Source organism: Eupeodes corollae, chromosome 1, assembly GCF_945859685.1.
Source record: "Eupeodes corollae chromosome 1, idEupCoro1.1, whole genome shotgun sequence".
Lineage (NCBI taxonomy): Eukaryota > Metazoa > Arthropoda > Insecta > Diptera > Syrphidae > Eupeodes > Eupeodes corollae.
Window position 1 is genome coordinate 297699854 of NC_079147.1, and position 26313 is coordinate 297726166.

General features: G+C 32.6%; 2 protein-coding genes across 6 annotated transcripts in view; one reads left to right on the forward strand and one right to left on the reverse strand.

Annotated features, from left to right (window-relative positions):
• Positions 1-26313, forward strand: part of LOC129941186 (pleckstrin homology domain-containing family G member 5) — a 438783-nt gene that overhangs the window by 354294 nt on the left and 58176 nt on the right. The gene's annotated exons all lie outside the window — the stretch shown is intronic.
• On the reverse strand, positions 16062-16725 carry LOC129941188 (peritrophin-1-like). The gene is made up of 2 exons (XM_056049760.1): positions 16620-16725; positions 16062-16558 (listed from the first exon to the last, which is right to left on the reverse strand). Exons 1-2 carry the CDS (start codon positions 16639-16641, stop codon positions 16095-16097), a joined length of 486 nt encoding a protein of 161 aa, XP_055905735.1. The 5' UTR covers positions 16642-16725; the 3' UTR covers positions 16062-16094.

Genomic DNA, 26313 nt, shown 5'->3' on the forward strand with positions numbered 1-26313 from the left:
GAATATAAAAGTTTATGAAGTGAAAAAGGGTGAATTAGTTCTTGAAAAAAAACGCCAAACAAAATACAAAAAGACAACAAAATTTCCGAAAAATTTAATATTAATAATCCATGACCTCGTTTTTGAAACCTTCGAATTTTCGATTTTTGGGCAAGAATTGGTCACCCAACGTTAGATGGCTCAAACCTTAATTTCAAAGTTTGAACTTAAATAATTCAATGGTTTGGAATTTAGGATACAGGATAGACAGACACAGGAAAGGAATTAGGGAACCCACTTTTTTCGACTTTTCTACCATCGTTATGTCATGTTTGATTAAAATCTCGAAATCAATTTTTTTTAAAGATATATGCAAATAAATACTTGCCATATTTAGTTCATCTGTGTTGAAAACAAAATTCAAAATTCATAAATAAAAGGAATAAGCCCAAAGGTTAAAGGAATATCACGCTTATTGTACCAAAAATTACTTATCATAAAAGTAAAATCTAATAGGGCCAACTATTAACTCCAAAGCAAGCAAACACTTCCTTTTAAATCCCAAAAATTTCGTGCACCAAAGGCATTTTTTCAAAACAAAGCAATTTGCGAAAATCAGTATCCGTGAAAACAATGTTCCTTTTATGTGTCATTTCCAGTTCTGGGAACTAACATATTAAGTGTATCGTGCAATTAAATACATTCTATGTGTATTTCAAACACATGTTTTGTTCCACCCTTCTCTGGATTTCAAAACATGCCCCTTTTATGCTTAATTACCATAGCTTTTAATTTGTATGTTCACTATGACGTATACGTAACATTATTTTTCATATGTTTTTTCATTAATAAAGTAATTTCCATCAAACTCGTTTTCCTCTGTTTAATTTAATTGTTTGTTAAACAAACTAACATACTTTATGTCCCCAATGAGTTCTTTCCCTATCAGTTCATGATTATGTACACACACCTATGCACCCTCCTGATTTATTTATCTAGCAACAACAACTCAAAAAAAAGCCGTTTGAGAGGATTATAGAATTTAACAATCAGGACATACAAATTAAATTCCTTATTTGTCTATGTCTATTGTTTATAGTTTCTTTGTTTTATTCTCAAAACAAACTGAGCTCACACCTTCAGGTGATTGTTTTTTAGTCCTTTACAAAATAGCTGTCACTTGTGTACCTTCTTTTTTTGTGAGTGTGTGTAAAAATGTTCCACGTTCTGACAGTTTAAAATAATAGCATAAGCTTTACAATATACAAGTATGCGTCTAGAATACTGACTGAATACAGTGTAGTATATTTACAGGACAAACAAAGCATGTGACAATGAAGTTGTACAGGAGGTTAGTCCTACATCACCGTCTATCTAACTTTTTTAATCTAAGTTTCTATTGAAATGTACACAATTCCTTTATGAAGGGTTGTTGGACTCATCAAATGGTCAACGGCAGAATAATCGAGTACACAAGCTATGCACGAAAAGGACTACGACCACTTGAAAAAAAAGGATTTCACATGGGTTCCTATACGAACCTATCTACCTCTATCTCCGGCTATCTCTTGAGTTGATGGGTCATTTGTTGCAAGGGCAATTCCTGAATGGATACTACTATACAAGGATCCGTAGTTAGTTCCCCGACAAATGGTTTCATTTGAATTTGATTTTATTTTATGCTATGCATGGAGGGAACTATTACTTTGAATTGAGTGCAAACATTCACATGAATATTGTATTTTGTTTTTTGAGGACTTTGTCAGAAAAATTGTTTATTTGTTTTCTTGTTTTCTTGTGTTTTTTTTTTTTTTTTTTTGTTACTAGAAAAGTGTATTTTTTCATTTCGCTCCTGTAAAAGGATTTTGCATGAAATGTTTTCGTTTTACTTACGTTTGCTGGAGTTCAGCAAAAATGTTTCATATGTATTTATTCAAGCTGGGAAGTGTATGAAAATACTTAAAAATTAAGAAAGTAAATCCAGAATAAAGAAAATCCTATTTTTTAAATTCATAATTGGATGTATTTCGGTATGTTTTTTGTAAGCGTACTTAATCCAGCAAATAAATATCACAAGGCAAACCAAAACCTGCATAAATCAACTGGTCTCTTAAGAGTAAAATTCCAAAAAATCTATTTTGTTTGCCAAAATATCAACGAAGTCTTCAAATCCCGTTTCTTTTTGCGGCACTTACATAAAAATTCAGCTGGCCCAAAAAATATTTCAACTAATTATTAAATCGTACTTTTTTGAAGGCTTATTTATAGCATAAGTTCGAATCCCATCTCATAAGAGACCTTTTACAATTCGACTTAAATGACGACTGTTTGTATGATATCAAGATCGAGAATCAATTTTTAATAACTTCCAGATTTATTTGATGGTGAATTTCTACCAAAATAAATGAAAACAACAAATAAGTTGAAGTAATGAAACATGCAATAATTTACGAGATCAATGGAAACGCTACCAAAAAACGGTTCAAATGTTGTCTTCTAACTTATTTCTTGCTATACAAAATATTGTATGCAGATTTGCTGTAATTAAAATTTTTCGAAATGCCTAAATTCAAAAAAATATTCTGAAGATATTTTCCCGACTATTGTTTTGTTTTTCTTTTTTTCAGAAGAAAAATAGGATTCCAAAATTTCCGTCAGAAAAAAATTAGACTGAAACAAAAATCCAGACATTGTTTTTCACTTCAAACTTGAAAAAGAACCAGAATTTGGTTTTCGGAAATAGGTCAGAAAAGTGGGAAATTTTAGTGACAGAAATTAAAAAAAAAAAACTAGATTGAAAAGTGAAAATCGAAAAGTGATTCAAACTAATATCAAACTTCAAAAAAATAATAAAATAAAAACCTGATCATTATTAGTCACATTTTATTTGAATCTAGTTAGTTATTTAGTTAGAAAAACTTTATTTGAAAAATGGTTTTAAAATTAACAATTATCATAATATATTCACAAGTTAAATATGGTTTGGCCAGATTGACTACCAGATTGACAATGCATTTAAATTTAATTGTATAATTAACCTGCAATGTATTTATATAAAATTCTCCAGCCTACTTTTCCATTCTAAACTTCCAATGTTTCGGCCAATTCCATCACAGCTGCTCCAAATATTTTATACGAAGCTCTTTCAAAAGAGGACATCTTGCAATGAAGTGGTGTACATCTTCTCTCTCATTAAGATTGCAAAAATCGGATAGGATCGGCAGATCTGGTCGATGCGGAATGTAGTTTAAATTTAATAGTTTGCCTCTAACTTTAAATATAACAGTTTTCATAATGGAAATGGTAAAGGAGGTATGTTGGTTCTTGAAGATTTAAATTTAGTTGACTGTAAATCATTCTATGTTGCGAAGATTGAGCTTCCTCTTTAAAACTTCTATACGCGACATATTTAAACTTCTCTATTACTGTTTTAAATTGTCTTTTAGATCTGAAAAGCTTATACCGTGTAAAAATTCGATACTTTCACCTAAACTTAGAGCCAACTCCTACCACTTTATGACTAGATTACCCCTGGATGACAAAATCCTTTAAAGTACTTGTCTCGGCAATTCTTCTTCGTTCATTTCCATCACCTTGATAATGTAGTCAAAATGCAGTTTTAATGTCCTTAAGAACAATGGAGATTCAGTTGTTTCCAAGTGCAATATATAAATTGAAGTGCAAATTGTTAGCCGAAAAATGGCTTTAAAGAAATACCTGACTAATCTTTCCACCTCCTCGCAATATCAACAAACTTGCGCCCCATAAAGCATTATAGAAGCTGCTGTCGCATGAAAAATGGTTAGCTTTGAACTATGCTCGACACCTTTATTATCGATGCAACGTTTCCACACACAGCTTGGACTCAAAATGCTGTTTTATGTTGAGGTTAGATGTTATAAAAACCCTTAAGTATTTGTACTCTCGAACAATTACAACACATTCACCTTTGTACATCCACTTTTCATTATTTGCATATCTTCCTTCTCCGCCCGAAATACCATAATTTTAGACTTTCGACAGATTCCAATTTTCCATGTCTGTTCACCATACGCCTCATTCCTTCCACTGATTCAGATAAAAAAAAACAATATCATTCGCAAATATCAGTCCTGGTATCCGAGTACGTCCGAACTGTATGCCTCCTCCGACCTCCTCCAAGATATCATTAATAAACAAAACAAATAGTAGTGTGCTCAACACATAGCCTTGTTTAACTCCCATTTCTGTTGAAAACTGTTCGAATATATACTCCCCATCCCATATGTAGGCCAGGGTAACGACTTTACTCGATACTCCAAGCTTATAAAGCTTATAAAAAAGCGCTTTGCGGGCGATTGAACCAAACGCCGATCGAAAATCCACAAAAAAGGCGTTCAGCTTTTGTTTCCTTCTTTTGAAGTCCTCTGCAATGTTAACCAAACTGAATACTTGGTCTATAGTCGATTAGCTCTTTCTAAATCCTGCTTGAAATGCATTAAGAATATTCGTTTCTTCTGTCCAATGTAAAATCCTATTAAAAATTAGAGTACTGAACAGCTTTACGGAAAAATTCAAGAAGGAGATGCCCCTATAATTTTTGTGTAAGGGGTATATTATTGACCTCTTGCAGCTTTCAGGGACGTCTGCGACTTAAAAAAATCCTGTTAAAATCCTCTGTCAAAACAGACAAGAATTCTATGGAACAGTTCTTAAAAAACTCTCCTGGAATTCGGTCTTCACCTGGAGCCTCACCCATTTTGGCATTTTCATTATTATCTACATTATTTGTACAAAAGTTCAAATTTTATAACATAAATAAAAAAATTAAAGAAAGCTCGTTAATATTTGGTTGAAGACCCCTTATTGCTTATAACGGCCTCACATCTTTAATTCATAGCCAACCAAAGCCTGATATCTCTTAAATAGGGTATCTTTTTATGCAGCTTGAACTCTTATCCTAAGCTGATTATTACAAGTGGGGTTTTGAAGCTGCAACCATTTTTAAAACATCTGCTTAAGGGTCTCGATTGGGTTGAGGTCAGGTGATTTAGAAGGCCGGTTTAAAACGGAAATATTATTTTCGCAAAACCATTCCTTAGCGATTTGGGTATCATCCGTCTATAAGATATTTTGCCAATAGTGAAAGGACCTACGAAATACTTCTTGTCAAAAATGGAACTTTTAAAGGGATTCTGGTGTTGAAAATATTTCTTTCTTACATTTTTCTAAAAGTTTCTACACTTGAATTCAAGTTTAAATTTTATTTTACCTCAGAAGCAGGCAAGTGGGTTACGACCTTAGATCATCTAACAATCTTCCTTGCCGGTTTTGGGGAAAAATTTATTTTCACATCGTTTTTCAGATTTTTTCAGAGATTTGAAGGATGTTTTCCGCATAGGATTTTTCTTCAGACAAAATTTGGCTATTGATTCGACGTTTCTCCAGATTGTGTGCTACTGACAATCCTATAAGTGTGCCTGTGTATACATTAAGACTATGAACGTTTTCCTTAAAACTTAAAAATACAAAATTAAAGAACCTGGTACTGATTTAATTTTGACCACAAAGATACACAATTTTTAATATTTTAACGGCAGAAGTAGTTTTAAAATGGTTTAAAATGTTCCATTTTTTTTCAATTTTATCAACAAATGAATTAAAATTAAGTTTAAATAATAATAATTTCTTTGACATCTACGCAAATAAAACGTAGGACTCGAAAGCTCGTACGTCTATACGTCCATTCGTTATACGTTTGCGAAGTTTTTTTTTATAGGTAAAGTGTTTGATCGAGGTGATCAATAAAAATAAATCAAATTGATTGCAAAATGATACCGAAATACGAAGAAGTAAATTTCACCAAGTCGTGTTGGTTACAGTGGGAGCCAGGAAACTTTTTAATGGAAGTTTACCAAAACCGAGAGCTGAAAATTATTCTTCAAATAAAAGAAAGGTTTTGTTTTCCAGGTGGGAAATTTAAGTTATGTCTTATTGTCTGGAAAATCTTTGCCGAAGACGGGATTAAATCCAGGATCTTTTATAGAAAAGGAACATACAAATTGAATTATTGAGATTGACAGAAGGTAAAAAGAACAACTATAAATATTGTAATAAAACCGATAAAAGAAATCACTCTAAGAAAATTATTTCGACAAGGAAAATAAATCAAAAGAGGTAAACGCGTCTCGTGAAATTCAGACTTTGACTCGAAGGACAAAACGACTAATTAGAGACAAAGAAAGGACAAGAAAAAAAGCAATATTCTTAGATAATTAAGAAAACACTATACTTAGCAACAGCTATCGTAGTCTTTTCTTAATCCAATTTTTCTCCACAGGAGAACAGAATCTTAAACAAAACTATCGTACAAAAAAAATTACATTACGTACGTCTTCAAAGGTTTCCTCCACACAGTTGTTATATCGTGTTTTGGCTTTGGGCCATCATTATGGCGAGCTTGACTCTTCCGGCTATCTGCCCTCGGGCAATCTTTTCTGTTTTCATGCGTGGTGAACAATCTGGCTCGGTCCCGAAACTTCCTCCAAGTATCTTTCATAGCACGCCACCTCTATAAGGAGGTGATGTGATCACCCAGTAGCTCAGACAAGACTTTCAGGAAAATCTTGTGGAATTCCTCGCATTACCGAGTACCTACACGCACTCGATTTCGTTTAAGAAAAAACTACTTTATGTCGTGTTGAAGACAAGTCTATAATTAAAATGAAAGTTATTAAAATATTCTTAGAGTTATTTTATATCGTTAATAATTTATGATGAACCCTCGGCCATACTAGGTTAAGTTGGCTTGACTTTACTTAACACATTGTTGGGCAAGGGGATCGTCTTTATGCCTTTTATGATATTGTAAGTCCAATATGTGGCTAACGGTTTTACAATTCGTTGGTGTGGAACCCTTTCAGACACTTTGGTAAGACCTGTTCAATTTGCTTTCCCAAAATGCTAGAGGAATAGGTCACTGGTTGATGGTCCAGGTTTCTACTAAACTCTTCCACAATTTTGCGGCCGCAGTAAAAATTGTTAAGGGTGGTTAGCAAAAACTTGTTGTAGTAAAATTTACCACGCCAAATCCAACATCCAATTTGTATTTGTGTATAATGTAATTAATAAACAATTTTAAGAAATACTAGTATTGGTTTTCGACTAAAAATCTCGTTAAACAAAATGGATTTTAAAACCAAACTATTTCATTATATGCAAAATATTGTTGGTAATTTTAAAATGTTTAAGAATAATTCAACTGACAACTTTTTTGACATAACACGAAAACCTACAAACCTACAAACTTTTAAGACAAATCGACAGACGGGATCAGAAGTTATCAGTCTGGCTCACATCGCAGCCTCTTTTTTAACTTCCCATAGGAAGTTATTGTAATGGGTCCGATTTGTCAAATTGAAAATTTTGACATTTCTCGACGTTTCAAGGTCCCTAGAGTCGAAATAAAAGATTTTTAGAAAGATGTCTGTGCGTGCGTGTGTTCGTACGTCCGTACGTACGTACGTTCGCGACGTTTTTTTCGTTGTCCATAGCTCAAGAACCAGAAGAGATATCGACTTCAAATAAATTTTGTTATACAGATAATAAGGCAGAAAAATGCAGAAAGGGCTTATAAATCAAACAAATTAAAAAAAAATTGTCACCTCCTAAATTTTACCACTAAAATATGGTTTCATCTCCAAAACAATTTTGCGCAACGAAGAATAATATTTTGACATCTGATAAAATTTTGAGAAAAATCGAATTGACAGTTTTTTACAAAAAATTAAAAACCGAAAAAAATTAACAAAAGTTGAAAAAAAATTATTTTCGACTCAAATATCTTCTCAAAAATTTGAGATAATAGCTTGAAACTAATTTTTACTTATAAGAAATATTGTTTTCACAATTAGGACAAATTTTGAGAAAAATCGAATTTTTTTTACAAAATTAAAAACCTAAAAAAATGTATAAAAGTTGGTAAAAATTGATTTTCGACTCAAATATCTTTTCAAAAATTTGAGATATTGGCTTTAAACTACTTTTATCTTTGTAAAAATATTGTTGTTAACATTCAGTAAAATTTTGAAAAAAATCGAATTGACAATTTTTGTACAAAAACTTAAAAACCTAAAAAAAAAATTATCAAAAGTTAGTAAAAATTGATTTTCGACTCAAATATCTTTTCAAAAATTTGAAATATTGGTTTCAAACTAATATTATGTTATAAGAAATATTGGTTTTAACATTCAATACAATTTTGAAAAAAATCGAATTGACAGTTTTTTTTACAAAAAAAAAACTTTAAAAAAAATACTAAAACTTGGTAAAAATTTACTTTCGACTCAAATACGTTTTCAAAAATTTAAAATTTTGGCTTTAAACTTATTTTATTTCATAGAAATATTGTTTTCGATATTCAATAATTTCTATACCCAACAGTCCATTTTTTCATAAAAAATAAAATCTACAAAAAATAGTACGCAAATTTGGTAAAAATTGATACGAGTACATATAGACAAACTTTTAAGCAAGACAAATCGACAGACGGGATGGGAAGTTATCAGTGTGGGTCGCATCCCAGCCTCTTTTTTAATCATCGAATGGACAGAAATCTGATCCTTTCCTCATTCATTTACCTCTATCTGAAGCCGACGCTATCCAAGTGTGCATTAAAAAGCTTTGTTTTATGTGGCCGCAGAAAGAAAAAAAAAACTTTTTATTTTTTTTTTATTGGGCCACAGGCCTCTTAAGCTTTATTAATTTATACTAAATGCAACAAATTAATAAGAAACCAGAATGATCTGCCGTCCAAGCGTCGCTGCGATCATTTGGGTTACATACGTATTATTGGGCTCCGCTGATCGGTTATGCCTTTGCTTTTATAGTCTTTTAATGCTGACATTGCATTTAGTGGGTGATTGAGCTGTTGACCCTTCATTGCCGACGCTGCACTTATCGGTTGAATTGTAGTTGCTGCTATATCATATGTAACTCGCGTCTGCCAAATTTAATTTTTTCCACGATATCAACTCCATGGTAAATTTCAAAATGTTCAAAATTGTTGCGTTTTCGAAATCGTCCTTCCACAAATAAGGTTTCAAAAACTATCCGTTGGTGCCTTTTTCGGTAGCCGAAGAATATTTTTCTGTATTTCAAATATACACCATTCAGTAAAAGTCGATTTCTTCAAGGATTTATCCGTTCAATTGAAACCATACGGAAACATTTTTTTAAAATATTTTTATTTTACAAATTTCCAAATCCAATCTTAACCAAAAAACCAAATTCATCAAAAAAGAAAACGACATCAATTATCACCAACATTCCACAGCGTAATTATTCAAAAGTCATAATAAAAGAGTTTCAAACAATCGATACAAATATTCCATATTTATCATCATCTCGAAAATTTGCAACGATAACAATTTATATTGTTAAATGGAAATAAAAACCCCCTCCTGATGGTACTGACATTAAAACCAAAACCAAACCCAAAACTCCAAAAAAGTAAAAACTCAAGTTGCTTTAAAATGAGTTTTCCTATGAAAACATTGGTTAGGTTTGGATGGCACTTAAAAACCATCGTCATATTTTCTCATAGTCGAAAAAATAACGACAGGTAGAGGTAATTTCCATTATTCAAAATTTTATTTTATCCACAAAATTTGTTACAATTTATGTCAATGTTGTTTTATTTATTTCTTATTTTTTGTTTTTATGATGACAATTTATTATATTTTCGAAAGTAGGTACTTGCAGTTATCCACCATCATAAATTCACTACAAAAATGAAAAGAGAAAAACAAAAATCTACCTTGAACATTTTGAACCAAAAATAGGAAAATCATTTTTCAAATAAATCCTTCTTGCTTAAGTCTCATAACTATACGCCGCACCGCCCTGTGCCGTGTGTCCTTGTCATGAAATATATGATATTTCGTCCCCTTTTCTCTCTCTTTCTAAATCATCTATAACAATAATAGTCATAAAGCTCAATATTGCTTTCATTTTCTTCACTTCCTGTGTTCCTGTGCATCAAAATGACAACAACAACTGACTTGTCTTATGAATTTTCAATTTATATCCTTTTCTTCATTTAAAATCCTTTTTTATTTGAAAAGAGAGTGAGGGAGAGAAAACAACATCAGGTGCTCGGCAGTAAGGTCCTTTTTGAAAATTTCAATCACGCAAAAGGAAATAAAAATCATAAAATAAAATGTTTGCAGAGAATAAAGCAATAATACAGTGGACTCTCGATAATTTAAACCGATACATGAAACAAGGATTTTCACCATCCGGTAAAATTAAAGGATATTCTTTCTTGTCTTGTTTTGTTCTTCATCAAAAACAATCAACAAACAACAACCAACAAATAATTTGAATCTTAAATCAAGTTTTTAGTTGTGTGTAGAGTCCTGACTCTGAAAATAAGGTTCACATAAACAAGAGTCGACTGTTTCGAGAAATTCATCTATATTAGCAAAATGATCCCCAATGAAACACAATTAATGACAAAAAGGTATCCGAAGGAAGTGTTTTATTGGAATTAAGGACGAATTTTATTACCAGGTCATAATTTGTATTTGTTGTCATATAAATAAAAACAAACATCCATATACAACACGAAGGACTCCACTAAATTGGACTGGATTTTGGTCCTTTGTTGGCCCAATATGGTGTCCTGGTTTGGCTTAACTTGGTGAAATAACCCAAAAACGATGTTTGGTCTGGACGGGGAGGCAAAATGAAACACAACACAAAACGATAAAATAAATCAACGGAATTTTAGTATACAGAAGAACAAGAAGTTTATTTTGTTGTTTTGTGTCCTTGTCAACAAGGAAGGCGGTATCGGAGGGCGGAGAGCGGTGGGCTGTGACGATAGTGGCAGTTGGCAGAGCTTTTGTTACAAATCCTATGTTGTAATAACTACCTCCTGAATCCAATTATAAACAACAATGTCAGGACCCAATGGAAAGCAGCATGTTGCTGTAGCCGAATCAATAAATCAACCTGTTAAAAGAGATTCGTCTTGGTCTTGGTCTTGACTTTGTTGCGACCTACCTACGTGTGACTTAATTATATACAAACAAATTTTATAGTTGCACTAAAGTTTCAAGATAAACCAACTTGTGTTTTCTCTGTACCTTCATAATGTTGCACTTTCATGTCCCAAAATTTATAATATGTTTGTCACGGTGCATGCGAACGTGAGCGTCAGGTGGGGGGGTGGCCTATAAATTTAGAAAGAGGTAATTTAAGTACAAAGGGGGGAGGGGGCGAAGAAAAGAAGAAAAGTTAAAGTTTATTGGTTGCATAAAACGTGATGCATTTTAATCAACGGTCGTGAATCGTGATGCAGAAGGTGTTGAAACAATAAAAATTATAGCTTTATAAGTGAAAGCCTCCACTATTCGCTAGAAAAGTGTTGAAAAGTTATGTGTGACCTAACCTAGTAACATATTTCTTAAGACGACTTTTATTTGGAGAGGACAATATTTATTAGTTATTGCGGTGCAACATTCGCAAACTATTTTTATTGAACAAATAAATTTAAACGTCTTGAAATCGGAAGGTGTAGTATCATTTTGAAACACATAAAACTCTATTAAGTTGTTGAAATAATCGTTAGTTATGTTATGGAACTATGAAGGAAACCACTTACATAAATAAATAACGAAAACAATCAGCAGCAAATTACTGAAGTTTTGAGATATACGAGTACCTTTTAGACAAAAATCATATTTTATACTTATGTAAGAACCAAACATTAGTGTAAGTCGATGTAATTTCTATCGTTATCTCTTAATTTAAGGAAGATTTAATAATAAAAACCTTAACACCAATAAAACGTTTTATTTTTAAAAGCTCTCTATTTCAATTAATGATTTGGCATTCACGCTATGTCAATTTTAAACCCCTTTATTTTTTTTACACTTGATAAAAAACACTACGCCATTAAATATTAACAACAAATTAAATTGAAAAACGTCTTAAATCCATTTGAATTATTGAGATTCAGCTTGCCTCCAATTCAACACTTCCATTGAGTGTTTTGACGGTACACAGCATGTACTTGAGCACGTAAGTGAATCTTGGTGACCAATCTTTTTTCGCACTCTTACTGTGGTAATAGTGTTAAGAAATCTTAACTCACATAAAGTCTCTGGTCTGGGTTGTAATTCTACCATTTTTCGGAAGAGGTGTTCTTCAACGCTGGCAAAACCACTACGTTATCTTCTGCATCTGTCCTATTTCTCAGCAGTCGTTCCGAGCATTTGTCTAGCGCTTCCTTAAAAAAAAAGGCGCACCCACCGATTGTTACTAACGTCCCTTCTTCTAAAGTCATGAAAACAAAATATCACCAAGATCAAATGCTTCTTAATGACCCACAGTACGGCTTTCACAATTGATATTTCAAAGGCAGTTGCAAGGGTTTGGCATCATCTCGATTGCGTGTTTTCCGTTTTCATGAATCCCTTCTTCATTAGATTAGTAATATAATAACCTTTCGGATCGTTTAAAAATAGTATTGGATGGGTTCAAGTCTGAAAATCACAAATCAAATGCTGGTGTGCCACAGGGCTCTGTTCTATCTCCAACACTCTTTGTCATTTTTATCAATGATCTCCTGTCTGCAACTTCTAATCCAATACAAAGTTTCGCTGACGATAGTACTCTTAGCTTTTCATTTTCGTTTTTAGAAACAAATCCCTCTTCTTCGGATGTAGAACTGACAACAATATTTGATAACCTCAATAAATTCCGATTTAAACAGCATTGTACAATGGAAAATAAAAAAAACGCGTAAAATTCAACGCTTCGAAAAACCACTGCTATCTTGTATCATTAAAGCGAGATATACACCCCTTGCCATTACCTATAGGCTGAACACTTCGAAATTGTCGGTATGTGTGCCACCAAATATCTCTTGTAGAGCGATCTCATTCGAGAGGTGTTTCTGATTCTTAAGACGATGCATGAAATTTGTCTCCCCTTCTGATCTGACTGTTATCTATAAGACTTATGACATACGTCTAAAGCTCGAGTATAACTTCAATTTTACTCGAGTATAACTCCCATCTTGCAACTTACTTAAGTTTCAGCGATCGAGTGATCCCACTATCTCGGATGTACGTAAGGACGAGCCCTACAAAACAATGTCTATGTTTGGCATCCCTGTCAAACTTAACCCCTTGTGATAATGACGATGGAGAATGCACGCTGCTCTATCAAGGTCGGAAAAGATCTCACCAATGCATTTAATGTCAAAAAAAGGTGAAAGAGAAGGCGATTAACTGTCATTCGACTTCCTCAACATCGTTCTGGAAAGAATTGTGAAGAATTCAACCATCAGCACTAGAGGCACAATCCTCCAAAGGTCCATCCAATTACTCAGATACACCGATGATATTGACATAATTGTAAGATCAAAGTGTGATGTCAGTGGAACGTTTTTGAGCATTGAGACGGAATCAGAGGTCAACGTTAATTAAGGACTTTGTGTACCAATGCTCCGCTATGAAATCAATCGGAGAACAACTCTTGAAAATCCTCCTTTGGACTTAGAAGTCAATTGAGTAGTAATGTTATCTCCCAAGCATCTTAAAGAAGCTCAAAATCCTGGTATTCATTTTAACACTGTGGCTTGGACCCTGTCAAAGTAAGTTGAGAGCGTCTTAGGAAAATTCTTCGCGTCATTTTTGGACAGTAGACAAGAAGATACAACGACGAACTGTTAGGGCTGTACATCGACACTAACCTGGTTAAAAGAATAAAAGACCAACTTATATGGCTAGATAAAATGGACATTAAAGCTCAAGCCCTTAAAGTCTTCAAATCCAGTCCCGAGAGATTGGCTTAATTGGTGCACGCACGTTGGAGAGGACCTCAGACAACTTGGAGTGTGAAATTGGAGACAATTAGGATCGAGCTATATGGAGACACATGTTGGTTGAGGTACAGTTCCGCCCTGTACTGTAGCGCCACTTTAAGTAAGTAAGTACCTAAGGTAGCGCTATAGTTCCTTATGAACAAGGGCCTTACCCTTACCATCTAGCTTTGTCGATCCGTAGCTAAACTGGATTGTTTAAGTGAGGTGATTTTCCACTTGTGCACGCTACCCGACCCACGGCGCACCGTCCTGTGAGAGTAGCATCAAAGACTTTACGTGACTCAGCCATCTCAGTCGTTGGACTTTTATCCTTCTGGCTACGTCTACTTCGCTGTGCAGCTCGTACAGCTGGTCGTTCCATCTTCTCCTCCACCCACTTTCTTTGCATACGGAGCAATAGATCAAGCGAAGAACTTTTCTCTCAAAAGGACTTAAACTTGCTTCTATCATAGTCCATGCTTCTGCACTGCATACCAGAACGGTGATGGTAGAGGCCTTATATAAAGGTAGTTAGGTCTAGTTACCCCAGCTTAAAGTCTAAAATTTTTCAGCTGAAATCATAAATTTGGTTCTGGTTAAAAATAAGTTCAATTTTAAATCGGGTTTTAGATCACGAAAATATATTTCCAATAACTTATTCTTTCTTTTAAAGCATTTTGCATTCATTTTTTCACTTGACAATATCCAATTTCGGTGGATAAATAATGCGCCCTCTTAAACCCAAAAAGACTCTTCCAAAACGAATTTCTCGCCATATTCTAAATAATATCCCCATTTAAATAGATAGAGAACCAAAATGCATTATAAATCATATTCATTGCGACATTTTAATGAGGCCAAACCTCGTTTGGTTTGGTATAAGCGCAAAGATTTCGAAGTATTTATGGACCAGCTTCTGTGTTGCGCCATATCGCTCTTCATCGTCCTTTTTCTCCTTAAAAGAAAAACAACTGCACTACTTTTATAAGTTTTCATTTTCCATTGAATACATAAAAGAAACCACCAGCACCAGCATCATCAGATACACAGTTAATGCATTTAACCTGAGTGCATCCTAAGGGTATCCTTTAAGTTGATTGACCCTCCCCTATACCAAGATTCAGTTTGTTGTTGTTTATTCATATTTGCGAATCCTATAGTCACAGGACCTCATATTTTATAATGAGCATAAGCAACAACAAAATAAAAATTACAAACGAGACAAGTTTAGCTTTTGTTTTCGCCTCGGAAAAGTCGGCAAAGTCGGAATCGGAAAACGGAAAACGGAAACACAGGGACGACTAATAGTTACAAAACCCAAAGCTTTTGTTCTTTAGATATCCTTTGTATTTCATAGACACTCTTCTGTTTCCTTGTTTTTTTTTTTGTTGTTATTGTTGTCTTGAAAATAGTATCTATAGAGTTTTTCCTCGTTGCAGCTTTTATTGAAAATGAAATTTTCTGTGAAAACTACCGACTTTGCCACTATGGAACAATTCACAGATGTTTTTTTGTTCTTATGGAATATGCATGAGGGGAATAATTTGCATAATGCAATAGGAGGACGTCAGGACGACTCGACACGAAGACTTTTTCCCATTGCATTTTGCACAGATATGAAGTCTTTGTGTTTAATGTTTTGTGTTTTGTATGTCTCTAGAAGAAAAGGTTTTCTTGCTTCGGCTCCTACTGCACCAGGATATTATTTCTATTTCTATTTTTTCAGTATTGTATAACTGTACATAGTTTTCTTGTGTTTCACACAGGTGTTAAATTGCATAATGTGAGAATAAAAGATGCTTTTGGATATCCTTGATGTGAAATGACTATATTTTCATAAACTTAGATTCAGGATAATATTACAAAGGTGGATTTTGAAGCAGGTGCTGTTGAAATTCTTAAAAAATTAATAAAATCTAAATGATTTATGATTAATGAATAAAGTACAAAGTAGCAGATTACAAGGTTTTAAAAAGCTTTTAGAAATGGAAATTTGTGCATCAAAGGTAGCATTTCTGGGAACTCCTTTTTTTTAAATGAAACAAATCATCCTTGAATTACAAAGGATTCCTTTATTTATTCATATAATAATTGTTTCTTTAGATCACCTGTCGAATGTATTTTTACTTGGAACTTAAAAAATTCATGTTTTTGAAGATAAACTTATTTTTCAAGTATATTTTCAAATCTTAAAATATCTGTCCTTTTTAAAAACAAACTCTTTGGATAAAGGAACAAGTTGGTGCATTTTATTTAAAGTTTAATTGCGCCCTCTACAATCAACATTTCTTGGCCAATCACATACTCTCAGCTTTATATTATAAACCAGACCTTCGGGACAAGTCAGGATAGCCGGTCTTCTATTATCACATTCAATAAATTGCGAACAATCATAAGGCACCGGGAAATATTTTTCACTTTCATAAACTTGACATGGATTGATATTTCCCCAGGGATATCGATTCGTCTTGCATTGGTATTTATTTCCTTCATCAAAACGACATTGTCCTTTGTCCAAGTCGTAATAAAAGCCATTAGGACATCTTCTAAATAGACCTTGACCACTTCCGTTGCAAATGTAAAATATACTGCAACTTCTCCCACCGTAAACGGTTTCGTTGTTTTGTTTTCCTTCACACGGATGTGGTGGTGGCCCCGCAAGACGACTTCTAGCTTGAATTGGAGCTATCATGACAATAAGGAAACTAATCATGAGGACGAAAACTGGAAAATATTTATTAAGTTAGAAAAATCACACAAAAATTAGTAAAGTTTATATATTTACCTTCAATTTTGGTGACAACCATTGTTAGACCTTAGACTTATGGAGCGTCTTTTAAAAGTACTTAACTTGGTATGAATATAATTCGACATTTCCCATTTATTTATACAGTCGAAGAAATGTACTGATATTTTTATCTTTTTAGTTCAATAAAATAAAAACAAATTATTTTTGGATAAACAATAAATTTTTATCGAAAAGATATCAATGCAAAATGTGCATAAAAAAATGGAAGTATTTTATGTGATGAAATAAATGCAAAATCAAATCATAATTAATTTTACTATACATCATAATTGAACACAGGTTTATAATTTAGATTATTGACCTATGGGCTTGCTTGGTTATAGACTTTTTATTCAAAGTTTATTGAAGAGAAATCAAGGTCGATAAGCTGTAAAAGCTAAAATCAGACCTTGAGCAGGTGTCATTTTTTGACTAAGTTTCATTGATGCATCATTGAGTTTTGGCTTATAGGAAATGTACTTTATTTGTTTCTATGTATTCCAAAAAATGTTGGATTTGAGTCAAACTTTTCTTGCAGAATTTAAAATTTATTTTTTCAAAAGTTAACGACCAAATTTTCCGTAAAATGAAATAAGTTTTAAGTAACTATCTTTTTTGATCTCAAGATATTCTATTCGAAAATCATTTTTAACAAGTTTTTTAGTAATGGTTTTTAGGTTTTTAATTTATGTGAACAAAAAAACTGTTAAAATTTGATTTTTTTCAAAAATTAAAAGAGTTTTTTTTATTTTTTTTATTAGAAAGTTGGAAGGAAGAAAAAGCAAAATACAAACTCAAGTATTCTACAAAATGTTCAAACTGACAGCTGTTAAACTATTTGTGTTTACTATGTTTGGTTGCATTTTTGAATTCTAGTAAAAATATCAGAGATTTTGATGTTCAAAACTTTGTTTTTAACGTTAGTCCCGTAAGTTTTTTTAACTTCCCATAGGAAGTTGGAATGGAACATTTTGACATTTCTTGACGTTTCAAGGTGCCTAGAATGTAAATCAAACATTTTTAGAGAGATGTCCGTGTGTTTTGGTACGTACATCCGAATTACGATTTTTCGTCGTCCATATCTCAAGACTTCATACACACTTTTATACACTTTTAGAAAAATTGAATTGGTGGTGTTTTGAACATTTTGGTTGACCCCAAATATCTCACAAATCAATAACGTGACTTTAAATAAATATTATATCATACTAGCTGACCCGAACACACTTTGCTGAGGCTAACGTTTTTTGTCATATTGAATTGTTATAAGCTATTTAAGTTGAACGATAGGAGGACGTAAGACATGGACACAAACATGTTTTTTTACATAGATGGCATATGTACAAAAACATAGCGACCTTCATGACTGATTTTTTGCTACCGTTATTCCTTATTACAATAAAATTCTTATTTACGAACGAAGACGGAAACTTGAAAGCTGGTATACAAATGTCAGGGCTTTGGGATTTGAAGAGGACTCAAATTTTCGTAAATTTGATGTAAAGCTCAAATCAATACGAACAAATTAAATTTATTATTATTTTTATTCAAGTTTTAATTTTAATATATTTAGATAATTATGTGACCAAATTATTATAATTTTAAATAATAAAAATTTTCTGATAACGCAAATAAACTGACAAAAATTCTTGACACCTCATATATTTTTTCATTTTTTTTTAAGATCAAAACTAACAGGGAGACCCATAAATTTGTTTTTGATCAAAAAACGAAAAAAACAAACCGATAGATTTTTTTTTACTTTTCCCTAAAATTTTATTTTTTAACATAAGAAAACATATTTTTATATTGCTCCGGAAATGTACCGCTCATAGAACCGTTATTTTGTTTCTTGATTCAGCAACTTATGAACCGATTTCAATTATTTTTTTTAAAAAGGTTTCAAAAATGCAATTGTTTTTTGTTAGCATTTTTAAAAGAAAAATATTAATTTTTACTCAAAATTCTATATCTCAAAAACGGTTCATCATTTTTTACGAAATTCAAATGTAGAGTGTATATTTATAATCTCCAAACAAATGCATATTAAAAATGTTTAACGATTTAAAGCAAGGTTTTTTTATTTATAAAATTGTATTTAAATTTTTGAAGACAAACTTATTTTACAGGTTTATTTTCTCTTAGGAACTTTTTTAAACAGACTCTTTGAATAAAGGAGCAAGCTCATGCGATCCAGTCGTAGAGGTCATGACCCCCCCAATGGGTGCTTTAAATTATTTTTATAAAATTTGTTTCTCAGAAAAAGAGCAAATATTAAGGTTTCTAACAAGAAAAGTTGCCTTTAAATTCCTGCGACCTATAAAGCAAGTACATCATTCGTAAAAAATTTCGAATCAAACATGACATTACGATGGTAGAAAAGTCACAAATAGTGGGTCCCCCATTGCCGTCCTTCTATCTGTCTGTCCTGGATCCTGCATCCTAAATCATTATGCCGAATGAAACTAAGGCTTTTAGCCCATTAGCTTAAAGTGTTAAAATAACAGCAGTTCCCATACAAATTTTTTGGTTTAAATCGACAATACGATTTTTTTTCAAAAATAAACGAAAAGATTTTTTTAGAACTTTCTCTATTTGTTTTCTTAATTCGGGTTCTTTTTACAAAAAAAATATATTTTGGTATCGCTCCAGAAGAGTATTCCCTATAAAATCGTTATTTTGTTTTCAAGTTTTCTCAAGAACTAATCAACTGATTTCAATAATCTTCTTTTTCAATGTAATGGTCAAATTTTCAAATTGATGATGATGGAAAATGTCGTTATTTTTTTTAATGGCATTTAAATTTTCGAGAAAAACTTAATTTGCAAGTTCATTTTTAAATCTTAAAATATAGGAAACAATAATTAAAAACAGACTTTTTTGAAAACAAAAATAACAAGTTCTAGCAACCCAGTCAGCAATATATTTCATTTAAAATTGATTTTCTGTTCAAGAAAAAAAGAAAAAATGTGCAGAGCAAAATGAAAACGAAAACCGCAGCGGAAAAATATTTGTGGAGAGTTCTGTCAGCTGTCAAAAACAATTGACAAGTTCTGACAGTTAGCTGCTATTAAACAAAAATGGAAAAGAATTCTATTTATTAATATTTTGTTTAGCGGTTACTACATAGTTTTTTCATTTCTGCAGCTATATTACTCCAGAGGCTCGCAACGGCTGAATTGTTTTTGTGATGCCTATGCTGCAACTTCCAAATAGCTTTTTTTTCCTCCGAAGAGAAATCAATTTTTTTTTCTTCGGTTAATTTTTTGGAAGTTAAAGTTCACTGCTCGTCTTCATCACTTCTTGCACATCACCAATAACATCTGGAACTTATTAGACAAATCCATTTTATTAACTTCCCATAGGAAGTTATTGTAATGGGTCCGATTTGTCAAATTGAAAATTTTGCCGAATCCGAACGGCAAATTTGAGAAAGCACTTTTCATGACAAGAATAACTCTTGGAGAATTTGTCAATTCCTCGCAAGAAGCAGTACCCGTGAAAAACTTTAGGTGGAATAGGCAGGGATCAAACCCAAGACCTTTTGCATGACAGTCCAACGCACTAACCATCATGCCACGGGTACTACTCTGGAACTTGTTAGCCCCTTTTATTAATAATATCTTTTTTGATAGAGAAGAGAGCTATAGTACCTTGTTTGACTTTTTCTTAATATTATGTTTTCAATTTAGTTTTTTGTCTAAAATAAGACCCAACCTTTGATTAGATACATTAAATATAGGTCGTGTTAGCATTTGAAGGCTTATTCGGTTTTGTGTGTGTTAACACCCAGTCTACACCGATCAGCCCAAAATAAGAGTCTGTTTAAGGCATTTTGTAAAAGTTTTTTATGGTGCTAGGATGATTTCCTGAAACCCCTTTATTAAGTTCATTCGCATCGGCAATCACTTTGAAACCCTTTGCAGCTACCCCAGTTAGGACTTCATTTACCACCAGTTTCCAGGCAAGAGGAGAGAGAATTGCACCTTGCGGTGTCCCTCTACTAACGAATCTTCTAGAAGAGGATTGGTCTAGTTTTGAGTTAATGCTTCTGATAGTAAGCATCCACGTAGCTAAAAGCACCTTTTATGTCAAGGAAAGCAAACATACTGATTATGGAGGGAACATTAAATGTGTGTGTGTAACGCCGTTTCCACCGATTTGCCTTTACCGTAGTCATGTTGAAACATAGACAGATGTCTTGTATCAATACTTTCCCTTAAAAAGATATTAATCAATATTTCTTTCTAAGGTCTTTAACGGCTGTTAAAAATCCAATCAAGTATTATAAGTACAAAGAAATTTGTTGACTTAAAAATGTCTTTATTTTACACAAAATGTTGTTTTTAACACTAACATAGGGTTTTGGTGTTTTGGGATAATACTCGTACTTCTAAAATTTGTTCACAATCTAAAAAAACTTCAGTAAAGAAGTAAATTGCAATTAACTGAAATTGGCCCCATTTTACGTACCCACCTTCTCTCCCACTAAAATTAATCCAATACGAAATAATAGGACTTTTTTGATATTATTAAAGACATAAGTCTTATAAAGCTCTTGACCGAAATTATTAGTAGCCTGAATTCTTTCGAAGTGAATGACTAATTTTACAAGACTATAAATCCCTTCAAAGTGTGTGACGTTTGTAAAAAAATAGGATTACACTTGGAAAATATTAACTAACAAAATAAAATTTACGTCATGCTTAAGTTAAAACAAAATGTATTGATTTTATTATAGGGTATTTAATATACAGGGTCCAGCAAAATAACCTCCTGCATTTTTAGACGTTTATATTCAAAGCTATTTATAGATAAAATGGTTTTCCAGGTATAGATAGATAGAGGTCTACGTACTGTAAGTAGTAATCATAATGGCGTGGCACGGTGAGCATCGCGCATTTGTCGTAGAGGGATATATCCGTAATGGTGGTTCTGCGATTACTACTCAGCGAGTATTTCGTTTTCTATTTCAACTTGGACGACATGATTCCGGATAGAAAAACAATTCAAGTTTGGTTTTCAAACTTTAGAGCAATGTGTTCTGCGCTAAAGAGAAAATCGTCTGGCCGACCTTTCACCGCAACAACGCCGAATAATGTGGCACGTGTAAGTACGTTTATCCAGCAATCTCCGAGGCTATCAGCACTTAAACTTGCAGCTGCCCTTGGATTGTCTGATAGGAATGTAAGACGACCTAAAATATGATGGTCGCACAAGAATTAAGTGAGAGAGATTTTGAAACTCGCAGAGCTGTTTGTGAAGACATTCTTCAAAACATTCCCGTTGGTGCCGTTTTGTCTGACGAGGCCCTATTCCATTTATCGGGTACTGTAAATAAACAAAATTTTCAATACTAGGCAACAAAAAACCCTCAAGAAATTCATCAACGACTACTTCATAGCCCTTATGTGACTGTTTGGTATGCTGTTGCTGAATTTGGTGTGTGCGCGGATCGCTACTGTCACATGATTAAGACCTTCCTCCAACCAAACTTAAATCAGTTTACTAGAAACCACAAAGCAGTCTATTTCCAAAATGATGGAGCTACATCACACACATCACGGCACTTCACGGCGTTCACTAACCACTTTGAGAGAGATGTTTCCAGGGCATCTTCTTTCTTTACGAGGAGACTTTACCTGGCCACCAACGTCCCCCGATTTATAACCTTGTGTTTTTTTTCTTTGGGGACATTTAAAGGCTCAATTCTACACTAATCGCCCAACATCTTTGGAAGCACTTGAGGAGGCAAACTCAGGAAGTGGCAGTGATTACACCACAAATGACTCGACAAGCAATGGAAAAATTCCAGGAAAGGCTTCGTAAATGTATTAATAATAGAGGACAATATTTAACGGATATAATGAATAATTATTTTATTTAATGTAAAATGGAATAGTATTTAATTTAAAAAAATCAATAAAATTTGTCTGTCAAATTGTTCATTTATTTGTCATTGCCTTTTAAAATATTGGAGATCATTTTGCCGGACCCTGTATTTCATTAACAGTTTTTATTATAAATAAAACAAAATGATTTGGTTTATTCAATTAATTAAATTTTAAAATATCCCTTTGTTTGATCCGTTCTTTTATATTTAAATTTTTTAAATGAACATAATACACACCTTCAACCTTTAAACAAAATTTTAATTTTAATTTGCCCTGCAAATTTTTCAAAGCCAACGATATGCCTTCACCTAAAATATCAACAAAATTCTGTAAATCCTTTCATTTTTATATTTTTAATCCTTGGCAGACTTTATTAACCAAAAATACACCTCTGCATCAGCATTGATTTACTTAAATATATATTTTAACCAAATAAACATATTATTATTTTATATCTTGTTGAATTAATTGCAACCGATGGTTGATTGCATTTTAAGCACTGACTCGTACAAACTCGATACTGAGGGTAGATACAAGTCATTTGCAATAGGTTCGTAGTCTTGGTATGATATCCTTTAAAATTCATTTAACAGTTCATATTTTGATCATTAATCAGAGATAAATTTCATTCCAATTTTTGTAATTAGATTTGAAGCTATAGGCTTGATTGATAATAATATACGGATTTAAAAAAAATCGAACAGAAATGTACTTTAATAAAAATTCAGTCCATTTGAATTGAAATATAAATGGTGCAAAATAATAAACTATGTGTTTTGTGAAGTTTAAGTAAAATACTTTTCATTTTGACATCTATTCTCCAACACTGCTGAGAAGAAGAACCAAAAATGTCAAACTGTCGTCAGTGTCAAGCAAATCTTAAAGTGACAGCTGGGTTGTCAGTTCAAAATGAAATTTGTTCGTAACAGTAAACATACAAATAGCCAAAAGTTTCTGAAAAATTTACAAAATAGTGTTCTTCAAAACAGTCTATTCTTTATATCACTAACTTGTGGAAACAGTCCGTATTAAGTTTTCCTGTTGTGAAATGAGAAATTGTTTTACAACGACCGAAATGTGCTTTAGCATTGCGTCTTGTGACAGCAAAGCTATCCCAATTTGTGTGGTGAATTTTAAGAGTTTTAATGGGTAGTTGAAGTGTGTATACTTCAATTTTTAATAAGGGTATAGTTTTACTTGTCTATTGTCAAAAGTTTTTAAGCTTCAAAAGTAACAGCTGTCAAATATGGGAGACTGTCCAAAATTAAATCTCTTATCAAAAAATTCTTTAGTTAATGTACTCTACATGTAACACAGATAAAAACAATACTGTCAGAAACTTTAAGCTGTCATCTCTTTGAGCAACATTAAGTTGCTTACCCTCGCCACAGAGCAACTGTTGTTCCAGGCAACTAATCATATCTACAAAAAATAGTAAAATTAAATAAACATTTGATTACAAAATATGACATTTGTTGACAGAAAGATGAAAAGCAACTTTAGTTTTTGCTGTTAACGTCAAGTGGCAGTTCTCAGCAACTAAAGCAGTATTCACATGAGCGCGACCAACGAACGACGATCAACTGAATATTCGTCGATTTTGACATTTCATTCACATGAGATTTTGTAATACGTCGCGAATGACAACCGAAACCAATACAAGAATGGTTATTTTAGGTTAAATACGCGCGTTTATTTTATTCGTTGCGAGTGTGGATAATGTAGAACGCAAATAAAGTTTGATAGTTCGCGGACAGTGGCGTAACTACAGGGTGGCAAGTCGGCAAAATGCCACGGGCCCCCAGCTGGAAGGGGCCCCCGGTCAGAGGAGAACCCCAACTCCCAGCATTTATTATTTATCATACATGTTTAGTAAAAAAAGTTTCGTCTTTGATTTTTTTTTTACCTACTGAGTTGCATAAGCAAGTTCAAAAATGTATTAAAAATTCAAAGGATTTGTAAAAAAAAAGTTGTAACCCAGTTTTAGAACTAATGATGTGCCAAACCGCTTTAGCATTTGTCCATCTATATAAAGAAGATATATCCATCTCGTTTTGCAAGGAAATTCTCAGTTTTCGATCCTCTTTTAGACACGAAATAGAAACATCATCTTCTATAAGAGAACTTGCTGACTTATTAATAATAAAAAATCATTTTATATCTTCAAGCTTTCCTGAAGTGTGCACTGCATTTCTATTATTTCTCACCATTCCTGTGACTACGGCTAGTGCCGAGCGATCGTTTTCAAAACTGAAATTGATAAAAACTTATTTAAGAAATTCTATGGGACAAGACAGGTTAAGCAACTTAGCTATTCTATCCATCGAAAATTCTATGGCCCGAAATTTGAACTTTGATGATATCATTACCACTTTTGCTGAACAGAAAGTCCGAAGGAAGGAATTTTAATAATTAACATTTTATATTTTGAACAACTTGTGTGCTTTTAACAATATGATTATTCGGACTGCGTATATCAAATTGCTTTTTTTGTTGTTCAAATCATTTTGACTACTCTATGTGCCCATATCAATAAGATGCTGACTGTACTTCTTTTTTTTATTTTTTATTTGAAATGGGCTTGCTCTTGACCACAATCATGTCTAAGCTATGATGTGGTCTACGATGGAGCGAGCTTACCCAGAAGATGCCTATTCACGTTACTTTTGAAACACCCAGGGTTATAATTAGGTATTTTTATTTTAAAGTGAATTATTAGAAAATCAAGTACCTAAGTATAATTATAAAGTTTGTATGTACCTACTTAACGTAGTGATTTATTATTGTACTCTTACAAGTAAAAGTGTATAAATAAGTATTATAAAATAAAAAAAATATTATTATTATATTATATTTTTTTAAATTGGGGGGAGGGGCCCATCCGATGAATTTGCCACGGGCCTCGAACGGTATAGTTACGCCACTGTTCGCGGATTAAATTTCTTTTCTTAAATTTATTAATATATGATATTGAAAAGTTAAAGTATGCATCATAAATCAAATAGAAACTATATTGCTATCGTTTTGTTAAGAATTTGTGTGGAAATAAGACGTATATAAACTCACATTTTGTAATTCATTCGTCAATCGTTGGTCGTGCTCATGTGAATATTGCTTAAGTGGTTATCAATTGTCAGGTGAGGAAATGAATGTATTCAGCGCTTTTGCATTCAGTACAAAAAAGCAACAGTAAGAATAGTGCTTAGTAAAGATACTCTACATATTTACTTTTTACAACTCAAAAAGTAAAGTAATGGAGTTTATATTTTAATTTTGTAAGAAAAGATCAAATGATTTGCAAAACGTCAATTAAAAAAGAGACAAATAAGGACCATTTCGGGTGATAAATGAACAACCATTGTGACATTAAGCAGAGTTGTCAGTTGCCACATAGAAAATATTTATTTCTGCTAGAGAATTATTAAATTTAAAAATTATTTATTTTAAATGTCACCAAATTTGACATGTGAAAAGAAGTGGAAAAAATAACTTTACATCAGTTGGTGAATTCATTTCTTCCATTCCGCCGCGCCGCTTTCTTCACACAATTATTCTGTCTTTTTTATTTCTTATTTATGTTTTTAGTTAATTATATATTTCTGTTCGAATTTGAAATTCTGTTTACCCTAGAGAAATAAAAATACACACACTAATTACATTCATGATAGATGTCAAAATGGCAGAATGAGACATTGGATTCAAACATCTTGACGTCTCTGAAAACCTGTAAGGTAACAGAGCTTTCAGTTCTTTTTTGACTTTTAAATCTTCAAATTTCAGAAATCCAAGTACATAGT